At 41.6% G+C, this 24867-nt stretch overlaps 1 protein-coding gene across 2 annotated transcripts in view; it reads right to left on the bottom strand.

Annotated features, from left to right (window-relative positions):
• Positions 1-23981, bottom strand: part of FAM3C (FAM3 metabolism regulating signaling molecule C) — a 33399-nt gene extending 9418 nt beyond the window's left edge. The window contains exons 1-5 of one of the 2 annotated variants that reach the window (XM_087766593.1): positions 23814-23981; positions 8075-8134; positions 5275-5379; positions 4070-4099; positions 3530-3653 (exon numbers count right to left, since the gene is read on the bottom strand). In XM_087766593.1, coding sequence (XP_087622719.1) covers positions 3530-3653; positions 4070-4099; positions 5275-5379; positions 8075-8087 — 272 coding nt within the window. In that variant the 5' untranslated portion in view covers positions 8088-8134; positions 23814-23981. Of the gene's footprint in view, positions 1-3529; positions 3654-4069; positions 4100-5274; positions 5380-8074; positions 8135-11619; positions 11642-23813 lie in introns of those variants that run through there. The other variant, XM_087766594.1, reaches the window with a different exon arrangement.
• Between the last annotated feature and the right edge of the window lie 886 nt (positions 23982-24867).

Below are 24867 nucleotides of genomic sequence, written 5' to 3'. Positions count from 1 at the left end.
CTGTAAATAAGTAACAGTCAAAAAATATCCAATACTTGTTAAAGGAGAAGCCACTGCCCGAGCATTCACACGCCGTTCAGGGAGTCGCACGCACACTACCCGAGACTTTAACTGCTAGGACCAGAGTCCCTTCACAGCGAGCAGCTCCACTGAGCCCACATTTGCCCCTTTCCGACTCCTCACACAGACACCACACACTCACAGGCACTTTCTCTCCCCTCAGGCTCGACCCTAAGTTTCCCTGAAGCTGAGTCTCTGACACAATGTATGCCAGACAAATTTATTGAGTGGTACAGCGGTAAAAAAACAGCTCGAGCTGGGTGCCCCTGGAAAGGGACCCCAAACAAAGAAATCCCTGGGCAATTATACCCCTAAAATTTAAGTTCCCCTCCCCTCACACAACAGTTCAGTCCAATAGCAATATTTGGGCCTGGCATCTCCTTGTTCCTCATTAGATCCTTTCTCTGTCTCCAGGTGGGACATTCCTTTTCTTATCTTAGTGGATGCAGCTTCTGCTGACGGTTGTGGCTACCTTATCTTTCCGGCTTGCACTGATTTTGGGGCCTTCCTTAGAAGTTCAGTATTCAGTCAGCGTACCCAGGTGAAAGTTGACAGCTTGCAGCCTAAGGCTTTAGCAAGCCTTGCTACTAATGCTATGCACTGGATTCTGTTTGAGCTAGAAAATGACTTGTACAACATAACTGGGGTGACTAGACACTGAAAATCCACACACACATAACAAAAGTGATAATGGATTTCAGACAACAAAAAAGTCCTGCAAATATGAATAGAAGAGTGACTAGTTATTAAAAGGAATGTAGTGCGACGTTCTGCTATAAGGTTACTGCAGCACAATCATGCAACTGGCTTCTTAACAGAAGTAGTAAAACTGCACGGAGAAGTTGCTCGTAAAGAAGTATAGCAATATCACCCCTTCTTCTAAAAAGCCCGTGAAGTAGCAAGGACAATATTTAATATTTTGATGATGACTACAGTATGTTTTTTCTAATTTGGATTGCGTCCTTCCAAAATAGAACATGGCTATAACGGAACTTCTATACAGCAGGATTCCCACTTCACACCAAAATATCTATATAATTAAAAAGAAAAATTGAGAAATTAAATGCATTCTGAATTATATCAGCACCTTTAGTGCTCTCATAAACCAAGCGACATCCTTATGTTTAATACACAGCAAAAACCTACACTGTAAATATCATTGACAAATTAATGAAAACTTCTCCCTGCTTCCTTGTCTTGGAAATATGAAGAACACAAAGTCATCAGAAAAAAGCATTTTGCAGGAGTGAGTTCACAAAATATCACTAAAAAGAGAGCTACCGAAGAGGAAATAAGTTCTTTCAGAGCTCTGAGATACTACTTTACACACCTGAGATAGCCTGTGCACTAAGTCACAAAGCTACAGACTGTAATGTCACAGTTTTCTCACAGGAGGGCAGCCCTTCATCAGTTTTAGAATTCTTCCAACAATTTGCAATAAACAAGTTATGGGAACTTTCGAAAGAGAAACCAAACATCTTATGAGCAAAACAGGAAATTAGCATAAAATTAATCAAATTTTCTGGTGGATATTTAAATAGACATTACAAGTCCTCCTCAGAAGGAATTCAGAAAGATTTTTGCCAAGGGAAACTGGACTTAAGACTCTCCAATAGCTGTGTACTAAGGTGCACACTATTATTAAAAGAATAGAGGATTTCTTGCCGGCAACTACTTTCTTTTCATCACTTTCTTGAGTGAAATATCCAGTAGAGGATTTTTTTTTTTTTTTTGACAGGAACAACAATCTCTTCTTAGTTAACCAGTAAGCGAGACATTTAAAAAAAACAACCCTACAATCCTGAAGTTAAAAATATTACTTGCACTCCCACAACTTTTAATCACTGAATCACCCTAAGTCTTCACAGATATTGAGCTTCCTAGAAACCAGAATGAGAAGGCAGCACATCTTGTAACACCAACAAAAATACCACGCGCAGAGATTAGATAAGACTGTCAAAGGTCACAAAGCGAATCAATGATAAGATTGGAAAGCAGAACCTAGCAGCTTTTAGTTAGTACGTGCCAACTGTGGGCTCATGCCCACTTTGCACGTGCTCTTCGACTACACCGCGATGCTCTGCTGCAAACACAAGCGAGCGAGCTTGAGCTAAGTCAGCCTCACAGAAGAACAGCTTGAAATCTGAATGGTGCTCGTGTTTCCACTAATAACGCAAAGAAGCTGCATGTGTTTAGTTGCCAGGGAAAAAAGCTCCCATTTCAACTTTGCTACATCTTAATTGCTAGAGTTAGTGCTAAAAATACAGTTTTCTCTTTAAGGTCATATAAGACTAATCTTAGAGTTACTTTAGAGAGTAAAGCGATGGAAAATGTAAACCAATACTTTTTATTCTCTTCTAGACTAATTATCCTATTTACTATATTACATGGGGTTATGTTGTTCACAGTGAAGCTGCCATTTGCTCTAGAATTCATTAGCACTCACTGCTGTACACACTATCTGAACCACTCTGTGCTAACATAGCGTGGGCTGAGAAAGAGCTAAACTGGAGTAGTTTAAATGCAAATGGAAGGCAAATGCTTGCAAGTGTGACTGATATTAAAAAAAATCTCCTTCCGACAACGCTAACATCATGTCTTTTCTGACATGCGACACGCAAAATTGAATGGATAGATTTTGTTATAAAAAGCTGCGCACTCTGGGTGACAATGAGCAGAAACAATCTAAAAGCAAAGAAACAAAGTCTAAAAATAAATATTAATATTCATGAATATTAATATTCCCATTATGGGGATTACTGAAAGGTATTCAGTTAAAAACTCTAGGCACAGTATTATTGATACTACTGTGTTAAAAATATGGTTATTAGAAATACAGGACTTAAACTCAAAACCGAACTGTGTTTCAAGCTGTTCCTTTCCTCATTTCACAATTATTTTAAGTTTATTAACTTTAGCTACCATCAGCACAATTAAATAACTACTGATCATTAAAATACTATTTTTCCCTTTTGAAGCCTTCCTTTAAAGAAAAGTGGAGAATATGTTCTGACATTGGTACTATGGAAACAGACAGTTTTAAAGATGACTTGCAAAAAGACAATTCCACAGCACAGTTTTAGCTGATGACGTTCAGTTAGAAGTAAAGAGTAATTACTTAAAAATACAATCATTCACTGAATTACTATTAGAGGCACAAGAACAAGTTACTTGGAAACAAGTCTGCATCTGACTTGACAAAGTCTAACTAATCCTTCAGTCTGTAAGCCTGAAATAAAGTGTAAGCTATTATGCATGTATTAAAGTAGCGTGCATCTCTGCATTTACTGCAGTCTTAAGCGTGCTTCGTTAGAGATTAAGTTATAACGCAAAGTAATTTTTTCATGTGGTCAAACCGTTGGCAAAACAAAACTTACGAAGAATCATTTAAACTACTGATTGTGTGTGCGAAGTGATCCAAGACAGCATTTGAAAGAGATACTTAGAGACAACAGGTAAAAATACTTACACATTATCTTCTACACAAATTTTAGGTCCAACTACATTCGCTGCTCCACTTGCCATTTTGAATGCAAAATGCTTTTCAGGACAAGCTTTAGAGATCCCACATTTGTATCTTGGAGGTTTTGTAGCTGTCAAAAGGAAATAAAACAGGATTTTAGAGACAGCACCACAGGTAGGCTAACAGAAATACCAGTTAGTTTTCTGAAGGAATTAAAGGAAAACAGCAAAGACAAATGGTATCTCATCTGCAGTTTCATAGCAGCTTAAAATAATCTAGGTTCCTGCAGTACCTCATTATTCTACTTCTTGTTCTTACCCTGCTGCTTCCTCTGGCACTGTCATCAAAAGCTACAAGACAAAACTATGAGTGAAATGCTGGCAAAAAACAGACTTTACCAGAAATTTAGGCAAATCCGGAAGAAGAAAATTAATTTCTGACTGCATTTAAAGTGTAACAAAGACTTTCTTAACTACAAAAATTCAACAGTCTTCTGTTATTAGCGAAAGCAAGCCACAGCAGTAACACATGCATATGAATACTCACAGCGTGCAGCTGCATCCAGTGCTGATCTGGCTAAAATGCAAAAAGAAAGTTTTACAAGATGTTACTATTTAAGTGTTGTCTGCTATAAAATATCCTATAAAATTAAAACCTTTCTATATGCCTATAAAAACAGGTTGGTTGAAATGAAGCATCAAATACATCTGAACATTATGTTCCAACATAAAACATTAACTTTTACATGGTAGAAGAATGAAAGTGATCAGGAACCATACTTAGAAGCACTGCCTTAATTTATGACTCTCCGATTAACACAAAGATCCACAGAGATACAAAACCACCAGGGACTTGTGGAGGTGTGGGCACTAAAGAGAAATGAATTCCCTTCTTAAGAGCTTCACCAGGATGGGGTTCCTTTCACCTAACACTGGAAGCCTGCAACTCTGGCGTACTTGAACCCAACCATTCATGACTCCCCTTCTTGGGATAGGAAGAGATAAAAGTGGCCTCATCATGCACATATCTACAATACATCTGCAATACTTAATGACACCTGTGTCTCTTCAACAATTAGTAAAGACACCTCAGGTGACTGGTTCAGATGTCAGCTCACACTGTAACAACCTGGAGTTAAATAACATGAACCCCACCTATGTACCTAAAACTGTTGGGTTTGTTTGTTTGTTTTGTAATGAAAAGCCCCTTTAAAGATATAGTTGGTTCAAAACACAGACTCTGAATTTTAAGTCACCTCAGCTGCTAATCCTTTTCTGTGTAGAACCGCGGCACATCTAAAATGTTTTGATTACTGCACATTCAATTGTATGTGGTAGTGTACCTGTGCAAGCAAAAAAGCCCACCCAAAACAAATTTTGAATTGCTTAAGCAGCAGAAAGGCAAAGTGCAGATTTCTAGAACCATCATTCAAGTCACCTAGTTTACAACTCCTGACTAAAACCATAAGTACCAGTAAACAGAAAAAGCAGGTAAAATCATGCACACTTGGCAGGTAAAAGAATCAAACTGATTTAAGAGAGATGGTTAAATATTTCATACAGAAAATAACTTAATACATACATTATATATTATATATGTATAATATATATAAAAATAACAAGTTCACACATTAAAAATAAACACAGAATTCTTAAGTGTAAGAGTCTAAGTCAAGCTTAAAGCAAAATGAATATGACATTCTTGATTACGGCTCAAGTAAATATATGTCCAGAGAAAAAGTAATCACTTACCAAATATGTGTCCTAAGTTTGCATCCATTTTTATTTCAAACACTTGAGATATGACATAAAACGTCAATAAAAATATTGCTACGACTACTACCAACTTTGCAGCACCTATTCAGAAGCAGAGAAAAGTTTCAGAAAATTATCTGCAAATGATAACATTAAGTTTACCAAAATTAAGTACATGAGAAATGTTTATCAGATTACATTAAGGGGAACTCAGAAACAGGATGATCTGTTTAGTGAGTCCACAAATGAAGTAATCTGCATGAAATGGACATTATAATGTAGGATGCAACTGAGCCAGTCTATCAGGTTATTATGCCAAATACATACCCCACTCTCAGCTTTCTCCAGCTGCATGCTCGTCTGACACCACTCAGCTCAGCAGCCAGGAGAAACCACAGACTTTTATGTGGAAATCCAGCTTAACAAAATGAACTAAGCTGATCTAACAGGCTGCTGTCCAAAGGGGAAATTCCCACCTCCCCCCATTCTACTTCCCTGTTCTTAGCCATGTGCACCTGTTTCCTCACCGTCCACAAATAGTCCTCCTTCCCCCGGTCCTCAAATTGAGCTACCTCTATTTTAATGTATGGCCAAGACTGAGTGATTAGGGATCTGTTTATATTCTGTAGCTTGGCTGCTTTGGTCAGGCAGGTCTGAGCATTACATTAAAAAAACCCAAACAACAACAAAACAAACAAAAAAAAGCCTCCTCACCTCCTTTTCAACAAATTTCAATTACTGATCTTCAAAAAGTGAGTTTGAAGACTCAAAAGAGCTAATTTTAAAAGTAATAAAAAGCAGTACCTCTCCCCTCCCCCTTTTAATATGTTGAGGCCTCAGGTAGCTTGAAGTTTTACAAGCCTTTCTCCAGTGCTGAGCGGTCAAACCACCTCCTGGGAGAAGAGCTGGAAGCAACAACCACAGCAATTTATATCTGAAAAGGAAACTCGGGTGTATGTGGTACTGCCATGAACCCTGCCATTTTTTAGCATAATTTTCAATAGATTGTTACAGAATACTCCACTCTCAGCTTCTTGTAAAATACTAGCTGACTGAGAGTAGAAGTTAGGTGAGGAGGCATCTGATCAACATCCTGCCTTCCCATCTTACCCCAGCATGTCAAACTGTTTGGAAGAAGCAACCTTACAGCATGCTTCTGTTTCTCAGACTGCCAGCCAAATAAATCCTTCAGAAAAAACCCAAACTTATGTACTCCTGCAGATCTCAGACTGCTGCTGAGACTGGCTGTTCAGAAAACCTTAAAATAGACAGATTACTCAGCCTTCAGAAGGATAAGAGATGTTCATCAATCCTTCCAAAAGGCTAAAAAAAGATAAGGGGATAGAAAAAGAAAAGAAAGATGAAGAAAGAGAGAACTTCTTTGTTTGTTTGTAGTTTGGTCTTCCTCTCCCACTTTCCCTTTTCCTGTGTGTGAGCACATACACACTATGTAAGAAAACACAGATGCAAACTTAATTTTAATATATTATGCTGGATCTCCAAAGATTATTGCACTTGAAGGGAAGTGAACCACGTGTAAGCACTAGAGAAAACAGATGATCTGAACATACGTTAAGAAGTGGAGAACAGGTTTTCAGAGCAATACTGCTTAAAAAGACAAGATGGTACCAGATTTTGGAATGTGTCATCCAGCAAGTGGCACTTGGAGAGCATGTTGTTTCAGTAGACGGTAGGCGAGATGAACGAGAACTCAGTCTGAGCACTAACCATCCCCTCCACTCTATATCCTGAGCCTTTCAACTGAACTGCAAGCACTCCCTCTAAGGGAGAGGTAAGGAACGTCCTAGAAAATTCTTTTAGCACTTGAACCAAAACCGGCCTGTTCGCTACAGGTTAAACATTCTATAGAAACTGCCATGTCTTTTTTGTCTGTGGGTTTCAGCAACAAAAGTAGTTAGATGGAAGAAAAAGAGAGGTTCGGAAAAGTCGTTTTCCAGGTGATTTAGCCATCTTCTAAAAGTTGCAGCATTTTCCAGTTCTTTATCAGATTTACTTTAGCAGGGTGGTCCCAGTTATACACATTGAGGCTAATAAAACAACTTTAGAAGTAGTGACAAAAAAGAGGACTAATTTCATGCATTAAGAAGGTTAATGTGCAACTCTCTTGGAAAAGAAGGTGTCATTCTTTCCTGGAAGAGTCAAGAGTTGCTTCTTCTGCAGCATAACACTACAACTATTGATAAAAGTGCAATGCGTCAAAAACTCAAAATTGTTCAATTGCCACACAGGCTATTCTACTGCAAGGAAATGTCTAAAATAATATTTTCTTGTAGTGTTATATTGGGAAAGATCTTATTTTTACAACCACTATACCTTCTGTCAAGTAAAATCAGTTTCTCAAACCCTGTGCTGCAGTAACTTACCTCTATGAAAAGGCTTTCAAACTCCCACTAACCATTCAGGAAGTTTCAGACACTATATTATAACAGTGCATAGCACTTTTGGTTGGGGTGTGAGGCAAGGAAGAAATCACTTAAGACACCGATTAGCCATTGCCTTGTTCCTTCATCATCTTAGAGAATTAGAAGCCAAAGTATGTCAAGTCATGGCACCTTAACCAGTCACTGCAGATCAGCTGAAGCGTTTTAACCAGCTGCTTGCTCTTAGACCATCCCAAATTCCAAAATGAGTTTCATTAAACATCAATTAAATGGAACAGCAATACCTGTTACACCAGTTAAGTTTATTTTAAAACCTTATTGTCACAACTTGTTAATGCTGTCTATAGCACTTGTTTCACAAGTGACAAAAGTCTGATTTTACTGAGCGTACTTACCTGCTATTCTCATGTTTAGTCTTCAGCCACTAGTGACACTACTGCATTAAAAACAGCCACCTAGGGAAAAAGAAAAGCACATCATTGTAATTACAGTCAAATAAGCACTTTTGTGATGAGTTATCAGTAAAAAACAAACCCACAGATTTTCTAGCCAATAACATTAATGGTGATGTCCTGAATACCTAATTCTTAACGCTCACAGTAAAGGGAAAATTTAAGATGGATTTCTGATTTATTATTTTCATTTGTTACTCCACGAAACAAATGTTCTGAAAAACCATTAATTTAATTTCACAAAATCTACTACAAATGCCATTCAATTTTCAACCCTTCAATCTGTGACGCAAGTATTTATCAGTGCTGTATCTAAGCAATCTTTGATTTCCTAAAGCTATGTGGTAAAAGTCAACAACTCCATCTGCATTCCTTCAAAGTCTTAGCAACTTTGGGATGCAAGTTATTTGGCAACATAACATAGCAAACTATGCTTTGGAGGAAAAGATTTAAGCATTTTGGCCTTTAGCATACTGCATAAATTGAATCCAACTGAACCGAAAGAAGGTTATTCTAATACCTTAATCTATGCATTACAGAAATGTAATAACACATTTGTCACTCATAGCAGCATCCAGAAGATTCATGTAATGGTCAATGGCAACAGAAGCACTATTTCAGAATTTCAGAGACTATTTCAGAATAAACTGAATACCATTGCCTATGAGCAAACACCATGTAAGCATTCAAAAGTTTCTTCTTGCGAAGAGCTTGCCACCATGAGGCAAAATGGGCCACAACCTTCACAGACTTTGCTCAAAGGCTACCACCTGCTCCTCAAGCAACCCCTTACCCCTGGGCTGTGCCAAATCTCTTGCCTTCTCCCTGCAGAGCCACGGCTGCTGCTGGCTCTGCACCATGGTCATGCTCGGCCATGGTGGGCCCATGCTGCACTGAGCCTGGACATCTTCTGTATTGAGTTTCCCTCTACTCCCGATTCAAGAAGCGCAGAGCAAAGATGACCACGTACAGGCACTTGGCACCCCCAGCACTGATGTGGTACCTATGCAAATGAGGTTTGGCAAACATTGTAATCTCTACTAATTAAATACTACATTTCTATTAGAAACACAGTAATTTGTTTTACAACTTTTAAGGAGATTAAGCATGTAGAGAAAAATTTTAAAATTAACTGAAATTAGAATTTGCTTGAAAACAGTATGCTACCTGAACTGTTCTATCTCATTTTCACTATTCTTATCACCATAAGTAAGAAAGAGCCCTCAGTTATTTTCAAAAATACACGAGGCATTCAGACACATAACAGTCTGTAATCAGTACTTCCCTTCTGGATAAAAAGGAAAAAGTCTATTTCTGAATTGGCATTTTGCTGCATAACTACTTACATTTAATATGGCAAAAGTAGAACTATTGGCATTCAGGGATCTTGTTGGATCATCTACACTAAGGCCGAATTTGAAAACGTAATAAACTATCATTCTACTCCAAGTAGCCATCCCACACCCCCATCACAAAAGCTACAGCATCCCTAACACTCTGCAGTCCTATACCATTATTTCAAAAACCATCAAAAATATTATCTTTAGAAATCATTTGAAAAATTATTGTTATTAGAAGCCAGGGAATGCAAATCATTTGGAGAAGGTCACCAACACCCCACATAGTTCTCATGGTCTATGCTAGGGAGGAAAAATTGATATTACACAAACAATGTTTTGCCTTCACTTAACTCAGTATCTGTAAGTTCAGTGATTTGTGCCTAGATCCTCTTTGCCAAAGACTCAGTCATTGTGCTCTATTGCTTAGTTTCCAAGAAAATGGTCAGCAGAGAAATAAACAGTAAAAAACAAATTCAAGTATAGAAATATTTATTTCTACTCCATAAGAATTAGAAAATAAGTATCAACAAAGTTTGAAAAGCAGACAAATGGTTTTGAATGCTAAGGTTATACTACAAGGGAAATCTCAGAGTATACTATGGACGCAATATATCCATTGCATTTATAGCCACATATATTATATCCATACATAATATCTTCTTTCAGTGAAAGGCTAGTATTTATCTGTATTATAAAAAGGCAAAAAGAATCTGCCAGGGCAGATAAACTCATTTCATTTCAAAGTCTGAAGAGAATTATTCTAAGCTCCTTTCTCTCCCCTCCCCACCGTTGGAAATATCTCAACATTAACATAAACACCGTCTGTAGTTTGAACAACCACGAGCTTGTTTCAAGCCAGCGCTGGAAAAAAAAGTTTCCTCTTTTTGTTTTACTATAAACAAAACACGTAACGAATTCAAAGCATAAAAGCAAGAATATAAACAAAACCAGAAAGCAGAAACTAAGTGAAAGGATCACAGGATCCAACCTTGACTGCAGAATGCCTTTATCCCAACACCCCCATCCACTTGACTCAGGTGATCATTATTTGCTGCAATCAACACATACACAACAGATAAGATGCATGTTTTTAAGTGTGAAATGTTTTTGATTTAGGAAAAGTAAAAATGAGTGTGTTATGCCTCAACTTGAAAGGAATTTTAAAAGTGATTTAGAGATCCCATACCAAAAAATTGTGGGTTTTGATCTAGAGAATACAGGAATGCTACAGTACAGATAAACATTGCACAGCATTTTCCAGCTGGAAGAGACTAATTCATGAATGCCAAGTCCTTTTCCTACACAGTATTATCTTAGAATTTTATTTTTTTTTACTCAAGACAGAACAGGCATAAAATAGGACAGCCCATGAGCTCATATGAATGCTTATAGACCATCACTCCGCATCTTTAGCATTAGACCTCATAATTGGAATTACAGAAGTGAAGAAGTGATATAAAAATGGATTTTCAATTTCTAATAGTGCATATTTTAGGATCATTTAAAAACAGAGAACACAGGACCACAGCTGAGCTTGCTCAGACTTAGATGCACAAAAACAGTAGCAACAACATTCCTTTGATTGCTTTAGGAATGGGCTAAAAAACCCCAAACATTATTTTTCTCCTCTTTGACATAAGATTCCATCAAGCAGGGGCAGCAGAATTACAACCTAAGTATCTTCTTGACTTATGAATGTCCAGTAATATAAATAACCACTTTATTACTACATTAACATAATTTATCTCTGTCAGGCAGTATAACAAGGCTCACATTTATCACTTCCTACTCAAGAGACTGAGGCAGAAGGTGCAGCCTACAGCAGGGTCTACAGGCAGCCCTCTGATGAGTACAGCAGAACCCTATACAGACACAAAGGCCAAGGAGAGCACCACAAAACAGGCAACAGAAGCGATCAACATCTACAAGTCACAAAGTAAAACGGCTGGTTTTGGGAAGCATTACACTGTATGACTGTGAAACATGGATTTTCATTTTCTTCAGATTGTTTTCTTAGTGCAGAACTTGAGAGGTTTACCAGTCAAGGTCTAAAACTTGGGCAGTGGGAGGAAACCAAAAAATCCCTCACATGCAGCATCAAGTGTCTTGAAACAAGAAGGCATCCACAGAAGAACCTAAAACCAGTACCTTCAGATGCGGGTTTTCCTCTACATCAAGAGAAAGGAAGTTGTTATTCCCCAGGATGGCCTACTGGAAGGAGAGGTGAAGCAAATTGCAGGTTTACATCTATCAGGGACAACAACAAAGGTGTTTTAAAGTCAGAAGAAATTCTAGTTACAATCAGCATAGTAAATATCTGCACATGCATTTGTTCACAAGATGAGTATCACCGTAAATTTCAGCCATTCTATTAAACTTTCAATATTCCTATTTGTCAAAGGAATCTTGTGCAACTCTTCATGAGGTTGGAGGAGCATGCTCTCCTTTTCCTATGATCTCACTCGGTGCTAAAGATGCGGACATGTCTTCTCTCAGCAGCAACCACATCTGCCGAAGAGCTTTCTGAACCCTGCTGCCCGTCATTGCCAATTCACAGGAGCCAGCATTCAGGAGAACAATCAGTGGCAACACATTCAGACCAGGGACCTCTCAACTACAGTAAGCCATATCCACATCCTGAATAAAGAGCACAAAACTACAAAGAGGTTGCAGTCTACAGGCTGGTAGAGTCAGGCCTCTTGCCAGCAGCTGGCAGATATTTTTCTTATAAGGCTTCGACGATGCTAACCTTCAGCCGAGCTCAGCCAGACAGCCACGCTGGTCCAGCGAGATGGTAAGATTCCAGTATGCAAAGCTGTGAAATATTGAATAGTAGAAAACAAGAAGGGAATGCTTTGTTAAACTAATGTAGAAAGTTCTCTCTGAACTGGCAGAACATGATGGACTCAACAACAAAAGTAAGAAAACCAGCAAACAGGCGGGAAGCTGGTGCTGCCATATTAGCAAGTTCAGAAATTGCTCCTCCAGCACAGCCCAGTGCATGGGTTGCTCAAACCCTCAAGAATAGGAAGGAAAATGTACCAGAGAAGACCAAATGAACCAGAGAAGACAAGTTACATGTTATAAATCCTTTTTGAACACTAACATGTCATTGTCCAGTTCCCTGCATGGAGCTGCACGTCCAACCATGTAGAAAAGTGTTATTTTTTCTGGATGCAAACTACTAGGGAGTGGGTAAGTGGAAAGACAGTTGGGAGCTGAGGTTACTGGTTGCTTTTTTCTACTCCACCCATTCTTGTGTATTGTATTTTGTCCCAAGGCAGAGGCAATTTCCAGATGTTGCAATTTCCAGTGCCAAAGCCATTCCAAGCAACCCCCATGACAGCCCAAAACACTATGCATAGGGCAACAAAACAAAAGTAGAAGAGAAAGAAAACAGCAGCTCACAACAAAAAAAGGGAAGAGAGAGAGAAAAGGGCTTTCCCCGACTCTGCTCCACTTGTTGATTAACTTCTGTAGGGATGACAGACTCAACACACATCTGACAAATTTAGTACATACGTCCACATAGCTACTGCACATATTTTGATACATACTAAAACTAGCTTCAATCAGTAGAGCAGCAGATACTTGTTTTTAAAAGTGACCTGTCTCTCTTGAGGGAATCCTGCCAGGTACTTCACACAAGGAGCTTAATATTATAACTTCATTTAGGAAAACTACAAGCCTATAATCCTGCCAAGCAAATCATCATCATGTTTTATTAGATGATATAAAGTTTCTAACACATCAAGATTGAGCTCATTCCATGTTCATGTATTAGATATGATGGTCATGAAGCAAGTTTTCTTTCTAGAATCAAGGTGCGAGAGGAAATTGTATTGAGGTGAGCGTAAAGTAATTGATAAAATAGACACAAAGAATTATTAATACTGCCACAACACTGAATGAAGTCCAGATTTTAGTCCTGAGCGGAATGTAATCCAGTTCCGTCAATTCTTTATCATCCTTGTTCAACACTCTTGCCCAGAGACAGTGCCATGGGTCCCACAGCGTCGGGCACACATCACTTGGGCACAGCCTCTACCCTACTTACTGCGCGTGAGAGCTTTGGCCACTTGAAATGTACTTCTATATATAAGGGTTTTTCAAATACCATTATAATAAATGTTTTTATGGGTAATAATGAAACATGCAGATTAGTCTACTTCATTCCCAGGGTAACAGTGTTTCCATTAGATTTTTGATAGTGTGTGTAGATTATACTCATGAAACCGGCACACAAAAACAAGCAAAGATGAGAGGCAAGAATTTAGGTCAAGATAATTTTGAATTCTGACCTTCGCTGATTAGAAAAAGGTCCCCAAAATCAACAATGATATTTAATAAAACAGAAAGTAATACACTTCAAAACAGACACCAAGTGTGGCGAAACAGGCAGCAGTAATGAAGAAAAGGATCCGAGAGATGATAGCAGCTCTGTAATATTGGTGTCAACAACGTGGTACTGCTGCAAAAGTGTAACTGCTCATTGTGAACTGTACCAACAGGACAGCTGTGTGTGAAACAAAAAGCAATTATTCTGCTGTGCCTAAACAAACAAAAAATACTCTGCTCTATGTGCCATCTAAACTTTTAACTGAGACCCAGAGTAGTTTTTTCTAACTCTATCTTAAAGCATAATCCCCAAACGGAAGAATCTAGATAACAATTACATGACCTAAATAAAACAACTAAGGGCTAAAAGAATCAGGTTTGCTTTGCAAGGAACTGTGAAAGCAGACAGAGAGGTAAGGAACTGTGTCTTACCTCCAAGGTGTAATTTAAAAATTGTTTTAAAAGATGCTGAGATGGACTGTTCTCAATATCCACTGGTTGCTGCTTATCTATTTGTAGCTATAATGTTGAAGAAAAACAACTTTCCAGCTACAAGGATAAACAAGAGATACAAAAGAAGGCTGTGAATCATCATAAAAGTCTGGAAAAATACAAAAGAGAAGTTTTCTTAACCTAAGTAGCCTATTAGTGTCCCCTTCAATATTAACCCCATATTTCTACACTAATATGCAAATCTGTACCCAGATATGTAATACTAAATCTGTATCAGCCTGAGACACTTTGAATTAAATTCAGAGGGAAATTTTTCCCCCCAAACAGGATTTAAAAGTTTGTATACTTTCAAAAATAGTCAAATAATGTTATACCTGTTTTTATCTGTATTTACTATCTGTTAATATGAATAGCATACAAAGTACACTGTACTAGAATTCGATAAGCATTCAAAATTGCTTAGTACCAAAGGGGAAAAAAAAATAAAGGCTTGAGCTTTTGTTTTTATTTCTGAGTCATGAGTAGATTAGGACAGTGTTTATTTTTTTCAACACGAACTGCCTTCCTCAATGATTAGCAGATGTGTTTTTTGCCTGTCAGAGAACAGCTAGGAAAAAAAAAAAAGCCATTTTACCTTTTTGCAGCCAGTAAAATGCAATCAGTGAAACAACATCTTGTTTAACCCAGCCTCTGTTAATAGATATTTCAGTCTGTTGTTTTCAAGCAGTTTAGAGCGGTGGTGGTTTTCTACTCAAAATTACACAGTGAATTAGATACGTCAGGGACAGCATTAGCTATTCTTATGTGAGCTCTGGTTTTAAACCAGTGGTTGTGCCAAACTGAATTACACGCCACAGACCAAACAGCTGAGACAGTCGAAATCATTCCAAGTCTCAATCTGAGTAGGAATCTAGGCTTCTAATACAATCATTTTACTCAAATACAAGATGCATTTTGTTACCTAGATGAGTGCTTACTCTTCTGCTAGACTACACATAGTTTTTCCACCATGTTTACAAAACTCATTTAATTTGAAACTGGTGAAGGGCACACATAGAAAAGAATTACATCTTTAAAAAAGTAACTACCATAATTCAATTTTATTGTACAATCATGCAATATTTGTGTCTTCTGATGACACAGGCTGTGACCCAAGTAGTTGTTCCCTACAGTCTCCTACATCCATATGAATTCCTTGTGGTAATGGCAGAACTCCGCACAGGCAAAAGGTCTGTCCACACAGAACAACTTACAGGCTCCTGGATATGTATTTTTCTTCTTCTTGAGACAAATACTACCATGAAGTATAATTATTAACTTCTTACAAGAGTGATACCACCTGAATTGTGTTCTTCCATATACGTGTAAGATTCAGCTTGGTGTTCTGACAACATGGAAGTAGACCCAAAGGGTTTGCTTGTTAAAACGAGATTTTTATTTTACTTCTATCAACTGCAAATGAAACCCAGATAAATTTAGCAAATGAAACCGAAACTTATTCTAAAATTAAAAATAGGTAATTGAGCCACCGTTACATGTCTTATGTTGCAAATACTGCTATATGGTTTCACTTCAAAGAAAGGAAATATACATGGGAAGAAGCATTATGGCAGAGTGTTTGATGCATCAAATCATTGACCATGCAAGCTTTTGCCAGTGGCATCAATCCAATACTTTCACCTTAGGCAACACACAAACTAGTCAGTCTCAAACACAGAAAAATTCTCCTGAATCCTGGGAAGCCTGACATAAAAGTACTAAGGCATTCTTCCCACTGAGAATGAAATTCAATCTACATTCCTTTTGCAATTAAAACAAAAGAAAAAACAACAACCTCATAAGCACCCAATCCATACTTTGAAGACTCTTCCCAAACATTACACAAAATGTACTTGTCCATATGTTTTAAAATGTGATTTAATTTACTGTCCCTAAAATCCATACTATTTATATGTAGTAAACTGTACCATTGCTGATGACGTACCTACTAAATAGAATCTTAGCCCTGTATTTCACAGGGTTGGATAAAATCACATTGAGAAATTCAGATAGATAAAATCCTCAAGGACAAATTGCTGAACCTCATTCACTCAGTTCCTTTCCAATTTCATCACAGAGAAATACATAAATCTAACGACAGAGATTTAAGAGAGTGAGGTTTAACCTCATGCCGGGGAAGGTTATGGATCACATCATCCTGAGTGCCACCACATGGCACATACAGGACAACCAGGTGATCAGGCCACATCAGCATGGGTTTATGAAAGGCAGGTCCTGCTTGACTAACCTGATCTCCTTTATGACAAGGTGACCCGCTTAGCAGATGAGGGAAAGGCTGTGGATGTTGTCTACTTGGACTTTAGTAAAGCCTTTGACACCATTTCCCACAGCATTCTCCTGGAGAAACTGGCTGCTCATGGCTTGGACGGGCGTACTCTTCACTAGGTAAAAAACTGGCTGGATGGCCAAACCCAAAGAGTTGTGGTGAATGGAGTTACATCCAGTTGGCAGCTGGTCACAAGTGGTGTTCCCCAGGGCTCAGTACTGGGGCCAGTTCTGTTTAATATCTTTATCAACGATCTGGACAAGGGGATTGAGTGCACCCTCAGGAAGTTTGCAGATGACACCAAGTTGGGCAGGAGTGTTGATCTGCTGGAAGGTAGAAAGGCCCTACAGAGGGATCTGAACAGGCTGGATCGATGGGCAGAGACCAATTGCATGAGGTTCAACAAGGCCAAGTGCCGGGTCCTGCACTTGGGTCACAACAACCCCATGCAATGCTACAGGCTTGGGAAGAGTGGCTGCAAAGCTGCCTGGCAGAAAAGAACCTGGGGGTTCAGCCAGCTGAATATGAGCCAGCAGTGTGCTCAGGTGGCCAAGAAGGCCAATGGCATCCTGGCCTGTATCAGGAATAGTGTGGCCAGCAGGACCAGGGAGGTGATAGTGCCCCTGTACTCGGCACTGGTGAGGACGCACCTCAAGTACTGGGTTCAGTTTTGGGCCCCTCACTACAAGAAGGACATGGAGGTGCTGGAGTGTGTCCAGAGAAGGGCAACAGAGCTGGTGAAGGGTCTAGAGAACAAGTCTTAACGAGGAGCAGCTGAGGGAGCTGGGGTTGTTTAGTCTGGAGAAGAGGAGGCTGAGGGGAGACCTTGTTGCTCTCTACAACTACCTGAAAGGAGGTGGTAGCAAGGTGGGTGTCAGTCTCTTCACCCAAGTAACTAGTGATAGGACGAGAGGAAACAGCCTCCAGTTGTGCCAGGGGAGGTTTACATTGGATATTAGGAAAAACTTCTTCACTGAAAGGGTTGTCAAGCACTGCAACAGGCTGACCATGGAAGTGGTTGAGTCCCCATCCCTGGAGGTATTTAAAAGATGGGTAGATGTGGTGCTTGGGGACACGGTTTAGTGGTGGACTTGGCAGTGCTAGGTTAATGATTGGACTTGATGATCTTAAGGGTCTTTTCGAACCTTAACAATTCTATGATTCTACAATTCTGTCAAATGATGAACAAACTATTTCATAACTGCTGCAATTACCACCTGTTCAAAAGTTCAAAACCACCGATTCTTTTTCTGTCATGTTTTTTAAGAAACAATTTACCACCTTGATTTCATAAGACAGCAAAGTCCGTTCAGTCCTTCCACAACAGGAAGAAATAAATAAAAGCTTTGCAATGCATTTATCTGCAATATCACCAGCTCTCACTAGAAACAAGGTGCTGCCTGAATCCGGTAGAGATTTCAAGTGTACAACAGCTTTCACATCTTTGTATCAATAAAAAAAATACCAAGCCTGTTATCAGAATAATGCATCACTACCATGCATTTTATCCTGTCCCATACAGCAATTCTCAGTAGAACTACCACGCAAAAAGGTTACGGGTCTGAAGAAAAATTAACATACATATAGTTACTATGAATTGATATAACCACACATGACCACCGCAGAAATTTGAGGCTATGGTTACAGCACGTCACTTCACACTGGGGCCCATTTTAAATAAAGTTATCAACCAAGCAAGCAGAACAGGAAAGGAGCATTACAAATACTTCCTCTATAGGCCCAAGTTGACTGCAGGAAGACTGCTCGTCCGCACTATTCTTCTCCCCAGGCACAACCAGACTCTAGACAGTAGCTTTAAGATGTCAGAATGAGATCATCATCTTAGGAGTGAGATTCATTTACTGCACAGACCACCACATCGACCTCATCACAGAGCTGCACACCGAGACCACAGACACAGTGAGGCACAGAGCTCCTATATACTTCACAAGGCAGAGAGGATCAAGGGTACCGATAGTAGCAAGGGACATCACCACACGCTGCTGCCAAAACAAATACTATGATACTACCAAGCATTACGCTTCTTTAACAACAGCTCAGCATGATCTGAGGCTGCATATTGGAGAGGAGATTTAACCTTTGCTCAGCAGCAAGCTGATGTCACCAGGAAGCTGGGATGTGCTTCTGGGGAAAGTACTCCCAGGTGACAACCACTGCTCAGAGCACTGCTGGTATCTCTCCCTTCTCTTGCTCTAAGGGATATAGAAACCCCTGCTCCACCACAGAGCGCCTTCTCATCCACTCATCTCCCATGTGAGGCAGCACTTGGCTTTGGCCTTTTGCAGGACAGAAAGAGAGTGCCACTGGCTGAGGGAAGCGCCCTGCAGGGAAAGCACCATGAGTCGGCGCAGGGCAGGGAGAAGGGTCAGCAGCAGCACAGCAGGCCCAAGATGCAGAGGGGCCATGCTACGCCTACAGGACACCACAAAGTGGGATCATATTGCAGATATGAGACTGCTGTTGGTGACTAATAACCTCCATGCTGCACGATGCACATAGAACTCCAGTGCTCCTATGGTACAAGCAAGTCATTGCTACTGGTCCATATTAGCACTGGGCAGGCCATCATTTGTGAGTGATGAGGAGAAAGATGCTCAGAAATGGAGAGGAAGTCGGTCAGTCGCATGATCCTTAACAGCTCTAGAATGACTCACTTCTTACTGAAGACACAAAGAGACAGCAACAAAAATGGCAGTCTCCAGACTGGTTTCTGAGCATGAAGGGATTAGAATGAAGATCCATAACCTACCTCCTGGCTGGGTGCAATCTTCCAGCAACCAGTACCAAACACGTAAGTCATATCCAAGAAGAATTAATTTCACAGCAAAAAAAAAAAATCTAGGGACAATGTATTCTTTTTATATTGTTTTTAATATATATATATATATATACACACACATACACTTTGTATACTTTAATATTTAGTTAACAATTGGTACACACCCCACTAACTAAAATCCAACGCAGCCGTCTTCTATCCTTTGATATTTTAAAATCTAGGGATCATCATAGGTGGGAAAAATTAAAGTTATGCGGGATAGCAAGTTACTACATGTCATCACCTATGCAGAAATTTGCCACATTAAGTACACCTAAACTAATTTGAGGAATAGCATCCCTCAGTGACAGAAGGGTGCTTACCACAGTGAGCTTACTACTCAGACTCTATACACAGCTGACAGGAAGACATTGACATGCAACCTCTGTGTACTGTAACAACTCCTGATGCCATGCCTCTCTGGATCATGCTGTTGTAAGAGAAATTCACTAATTATTACAGAAATTCCTGTAATAAACTTCTGCCTGAATTGACTCAAATGCAGTTCCAAAACCATTCAGGTGTCACTGATGTTCAGCTGACCAGCAAGCAAACAGCCATGGCAGTTCCCTCAACCACCTCACCTGGTACTTGCAAGAATATCTGGGCTGATCCAAAAGCAGAAATAAGTATCTGGGAGCAGGTCATCAGCTTTCTAGCAGCGGTAGTACTAGCTTATACCAGCTTAAATGTTTGTGAAATGATGACTGAACTAACTGGTGATACCAAAACAGATCAAGAAAAAAAGTCTTCGCTGCTAGGAGATGGTTACTTTCTCCTCTAGATAAAAGATAACTGGAGAGACAGTGGGAGAAGGAAAGGAAGTCAGCCAGTCACAAGAAGAAAGCAAGTCTTATGAATAGAGGGGAGACTGTAAGGGTCATCTATTTTGATGTTAATTAAGATTTTAACTGGACTCTTGTGAGAACTACTATGCTTTTTGTACATATAAACACACTGTGCAACTTTCTGCCATTAAAACTGACTCAACAGCAGTGCACATTAAATGCAGGGCAGAGTTTACCCCAGCAGCTCCCTCTGCCCTGATAGTCTTCCAAAGCTTCTCCCCTCTCCCACAAAAGCTCTTCCATATCCTCTTGGCACTGAGCTCCAACAAGAGCTGGAAAAAGCTAAGTTGCAGATCTGTCTGCAAATGAAGATATAAACTATTTTTGTATTATAGAAATATGGTACTGTATACAGGGAGTAAAAATAGTTGAACAATTCCAAAAGAGTAACTATTGATAACTCCCTGTGAAAACTTCAGTATGACTGGATTTCAGGAAGCCTGGGTAAAATAATATTTAATATTGTCACAGTGACTTAGACTACTGAATAAGGATAAGCTTTTAAAATTTGTGGATAACATCTAGATGTAGGCAGATGCAAACAAATTAAAGGGCAGAATCAGAACTCCAAATTATCCAGAAAAATATATTTTTCTTTTAAGAAAAAAAGAATCCTAAAGTCCTCTCGGGACACACATACCATTAAGAAAAGCATGAGGAGGCTATGCTTGGATTCATGGTTAGACACAGCATTTTAGACAATGAAGCAGGAAGCCAGGAGCACCTACTTATAGGTTACAGGTGCTCCAACATCCATCCAAATTGAAAATTCCGGTGCTAAGAAATAAGGTTTCAAGCAGCGACACCAGTTTCAAGTTATTTCCTCATCACGAGTCTTTTGTGTTGTCACTGGTCCTCAGGCCTGGACAGTACTACGAAGCACGAAAATTTATGAGATACATGAGCTCACCTGCCAGGTTGCTTCGACCCCACTCACTGTTTCTCCAGCCCAGGCCACATGATTTTGCTCACTAAGGAAAGCTAACCTAGTAAAAGAGAATTAATATAATTTCTGCCAGATTAGCAGACAACTTTTAGGAGTGTCAGAAGCTAAAGCACAGCAGCATCAGGCTGTTAGGTTTGCTCAGTCATCTCATGAAGTCTCACTGTAAGACTCTAAGATTTCTTACACTATCACAGACTACATTTTTCCTAAAGTAATCCTGAAAATTTACGGACAGTCTTGGTTTCAGATCAATGTGAGACTTCCCAGAGGGATCCTTCTAAACCGTGAAATAATTACAATAATTCCAGCACTGTTGACAGCAAAATGATTGTCACGGCATTGTGCAGCTGGCCACTGGCAGAGAAAACACACAGGTTTACAATAATTATGCCTTAAATTCTAAACTTTCTCAGCAGATTTCAGTGAAAAACTCAAAACTGAACATATATATCACTTATATTAGGGATCATGGAGATACTGATCGACGATCTAAGTGGTAAGACTTGCAGCCCTTACATGTCAACCCTCTGACTTCACTGGGGCTGTAGGTTTAAAAACCAGAACCTAAGTTCTATGTGAATAACAACTTCTCTTTGAACAATTTGAATCATAAGGAACACGTTCTCAGTGTCTGCTATGGATTCATCTTATGGACACCTTACCTTTAGGCTATGAAATAATCTGTAAGCAAACTGGTACTTTTTTGCAACTTACATAGTGCTGATCCATCTTGTGATCTTACAGAAGAAAATCCCATTCCCATATATTATGCTAATATTCCAAACAAAACCAAAAACTAAACATTCAATAGTAACAGTTCATTTTTTAAATATTAGCTTGCTTAAGTTTCATTAAATCCTCAAACACTTCTATATCATCACTCTTCTCTTAAAGCACTGAGAAAATTCTCATTAAACGTAGAGCACGTACACCCTAAGCAGTCGGGGCTGCACCTAGAGAGGCCAGGCAGTAACTTGTGGGTACCATGAGGCAACTTTTCTAACTATTTACTCTGCACTCTTACTGGGTGAAATAGTCAGGACCATTGCAACGAGATGGAAGCAACGGCCTGTAACAAACCAGGTGCCTCCTCCATCCCGAAGTGATTAGATGTTATTACAGGGCAATACCAAGCTGTTAGCTTGTGAAGAGCCTACCTGCGGGCTCAAAAGCAAGTTACAGAACTTGTTTTGCCACACAGACAACTATGCAAACCAACAGATGAAAAAGATTTCTTCATACTTAAAAGAGTCCCTGGGAGGGGAATATGTGCTAATGAAGACATTCATACCTTGATTAGTTTCGCAAGCTTCAAAAAAAAGCCTGTTGTGCACAGTCATTAACAAGCCATTTCTTTTTTTTTTTTCCTTCCTAAATAATTCTCCTATTAGTATGAAATAAATAATTTGTTAAAAGAAGAGGACCAGTCAGCTAGGTTCACCAACAAAGAACCACCACGGGCTCTAAGCCTGCACAGCATTACAGGGCACACACAGTATTACAAAGAATAGCTAGTGCATGCAGAAATCTTTACAAAAGTCTGGAGTTATTTCCATTTTTTCACATTGAAAAGACGTTAAATGATAACGTAATATCAAGAAATCAGGCGAGTTACACAGCCCCTCGGCAGCTCAGGCAAAAACGTAACTTAACACACGGTAGCGCTTACCTACCTACCAAAAAAAAATTATAGAATTACTATCTTTTTTCCTACTTCAGCAACTGAGGCTAGAAACCAAAGGAACACAGACTGCTTCGACAGGTTCCTCTCTGCAAACCTGGAGGCACAACACGTTCTCCTTCCTGAGCAGTTCACGACTGTTCTCTGTAACAGAGTATTTAGTGTTTTAGCTAAACAGGAGTCGAGGCGTAAAACCCATCTGCCAACAACGCCCATGACCCCGCTACCCAACAGCGAAGGAGAAGAGCATGAAAACACCGAGAAGCAGCACCATTTCCCTTCCACTGCGCCCAGTCTTCGCTTCAGCAGCAAGAGGCTGGCCATACTGCAAACGCTTCACTTATTGAACTGGACCGGGGCGTCCGGCTTCGCCGGCAGCCGCCACCACGGGGTGCCTCCTCCCCCTCCCCTGCCCCCGGCGTGGCGGCGGCACCGAGCGCTCGCACGGCGCGGGGTGAGCCCCCTCGCCGACGGAGGAGAGGAAGGCAGACCCCCGCCCCGGAGGAGGAGGGCAGACCCCAGCCCCGGGGAACGGGGAGGAGGGCAGACCCCCGCCCCGCTCGACCCCCGGCTGGTTGCTCCGAGGGGCCCCGGGGGACGAGGTTCCCGCCCGGCTCTGCCCTGCCCCGCACCCGGGGCCCCGGCCCACCTCACCCCTCCCGGTGGCAGCTGCCGGGCGGGCGGGGACGGGGGAAGGGCCAGGCGGCCCGGGGAAGCTGCGCCGTCGGGGGAATCCGGCGGCGGAGGCAAGGGCAGGCGGCCAGCGGCCGCCCCGCGCAGACGAGAGCGACGGGCGCCCGGGCGGCAGAGGCAGCGGCGGGACCCCCGGCCGGAGGGGCAGGGGCCGCTCCGGGGAGGGGAGCGCGGGCGCCTGCCCCCCGCACAGCCCCGCGGAGAACGCGAGCCCCTACCTGGGCTGTAGGGCCAGGGCCACGTCGCGCAGCGTCCCCGCGTCCCCTCAGCGGCCGCGCCGCGCAGGCTGCCCCGGCCCGCCAGCCGGCGACGGAGCAGGAAGCCAAGCGGAGCCGCCGCCGCTGCAGAAGCAGAGGAAGGCGCGGAGGCAGCGCGCCCGCCCCCTACCGGTGGCGGACCGGGGCCGCGGCGGTGCCGCCCCACAGCCGCGCCCCCGCCCGCGCCCGGCCTCCCCCCACCGCCCGGCCCGGCCCCGCGGCCCCCGCCTCCCCCCCGCAGTCACCGGAGGCCCCGTCCCGGTCAGACGCGGCTGGGGTGCGCGCAGGTCACGGCGCGCCGGCCCAGCTCGGGGCCGGATCCCTTCCCCCCGCCCCCGCCGTCTTTCTGCGCGCCCCCCGAGCGCTCCCCGGGCGGGTCGCCCGGGCTGGGAGGCGACCACCGCCCCGCGGGGCCACAGCGCGGGGCGGGCTCCTGCGACGGCCGCGGGGGCCACCGCTGGTGGCTGCCGCCCCTGCCCCTGCCCCTGCCAGGTGCCGTCCGCGCCGTGCCCTCGGGCGCCGCGAAGAGGCTGGGCGAGGCCGATGCTGGCTGGCGTGGCGCAGGCCCTGCGCGGAGGCCGGGCGGCTCTGCCCCACAGCTCTTGGGGTAACTGAACGAGGGCTGGTGGTCAAACAATCCGCTCCCTGTGTGAGTCCGCAAGGGACTGAGAGCCGGGTGTGCCCAAGCCAGCCTGGTGCCCCGGGCCGGGAGGACTGGGAGCCTGTTTCAAATGTTTATGCTTGTTTGCTTTTATATTTCAAACACTTTTTTTTTTTTTTTCCACCAAACACACCAGAAGTTACCTTCTGTTACCGAACAGAAAAAGCATTTTCTGCTTTAAAGAAAAAAATAACCTTTTTTTTTTAAAAAAACTTTTCGATCAGTAGGACAGAGCTGATCAGCACTATTGCATGAGAAGAGAAGAAAACGTGTTCCCTTTCTTTATTGTCGGCTGTGCTCTGTGGCTGCTGTTTCTTTTTCCTTTATTTTCTTCTTTTTTTTTTTTTTTTTTTT

This window comes from Nipponia nippon, unplaced genomic scaffold (assembly GCF_047370975.1).
Source record: "Nipponia nippon isolate SJK-2023a ecotype South Korea unplaced genomic scaffold, ASM4737097v1 scaffold_3, whole genome shotgun sequence".
Classification (NCBI taxonomy): Eukaryota; Metazoa; Chordata; class Aves; order Pelecaniformes; family Threskiornithidae; genus Nipponia; species Nipponia nippon.
Note: the sequence above shows the minus strand (reverse complement) of the source record. Positions and strands in the feature narration are given on the sequence as shown.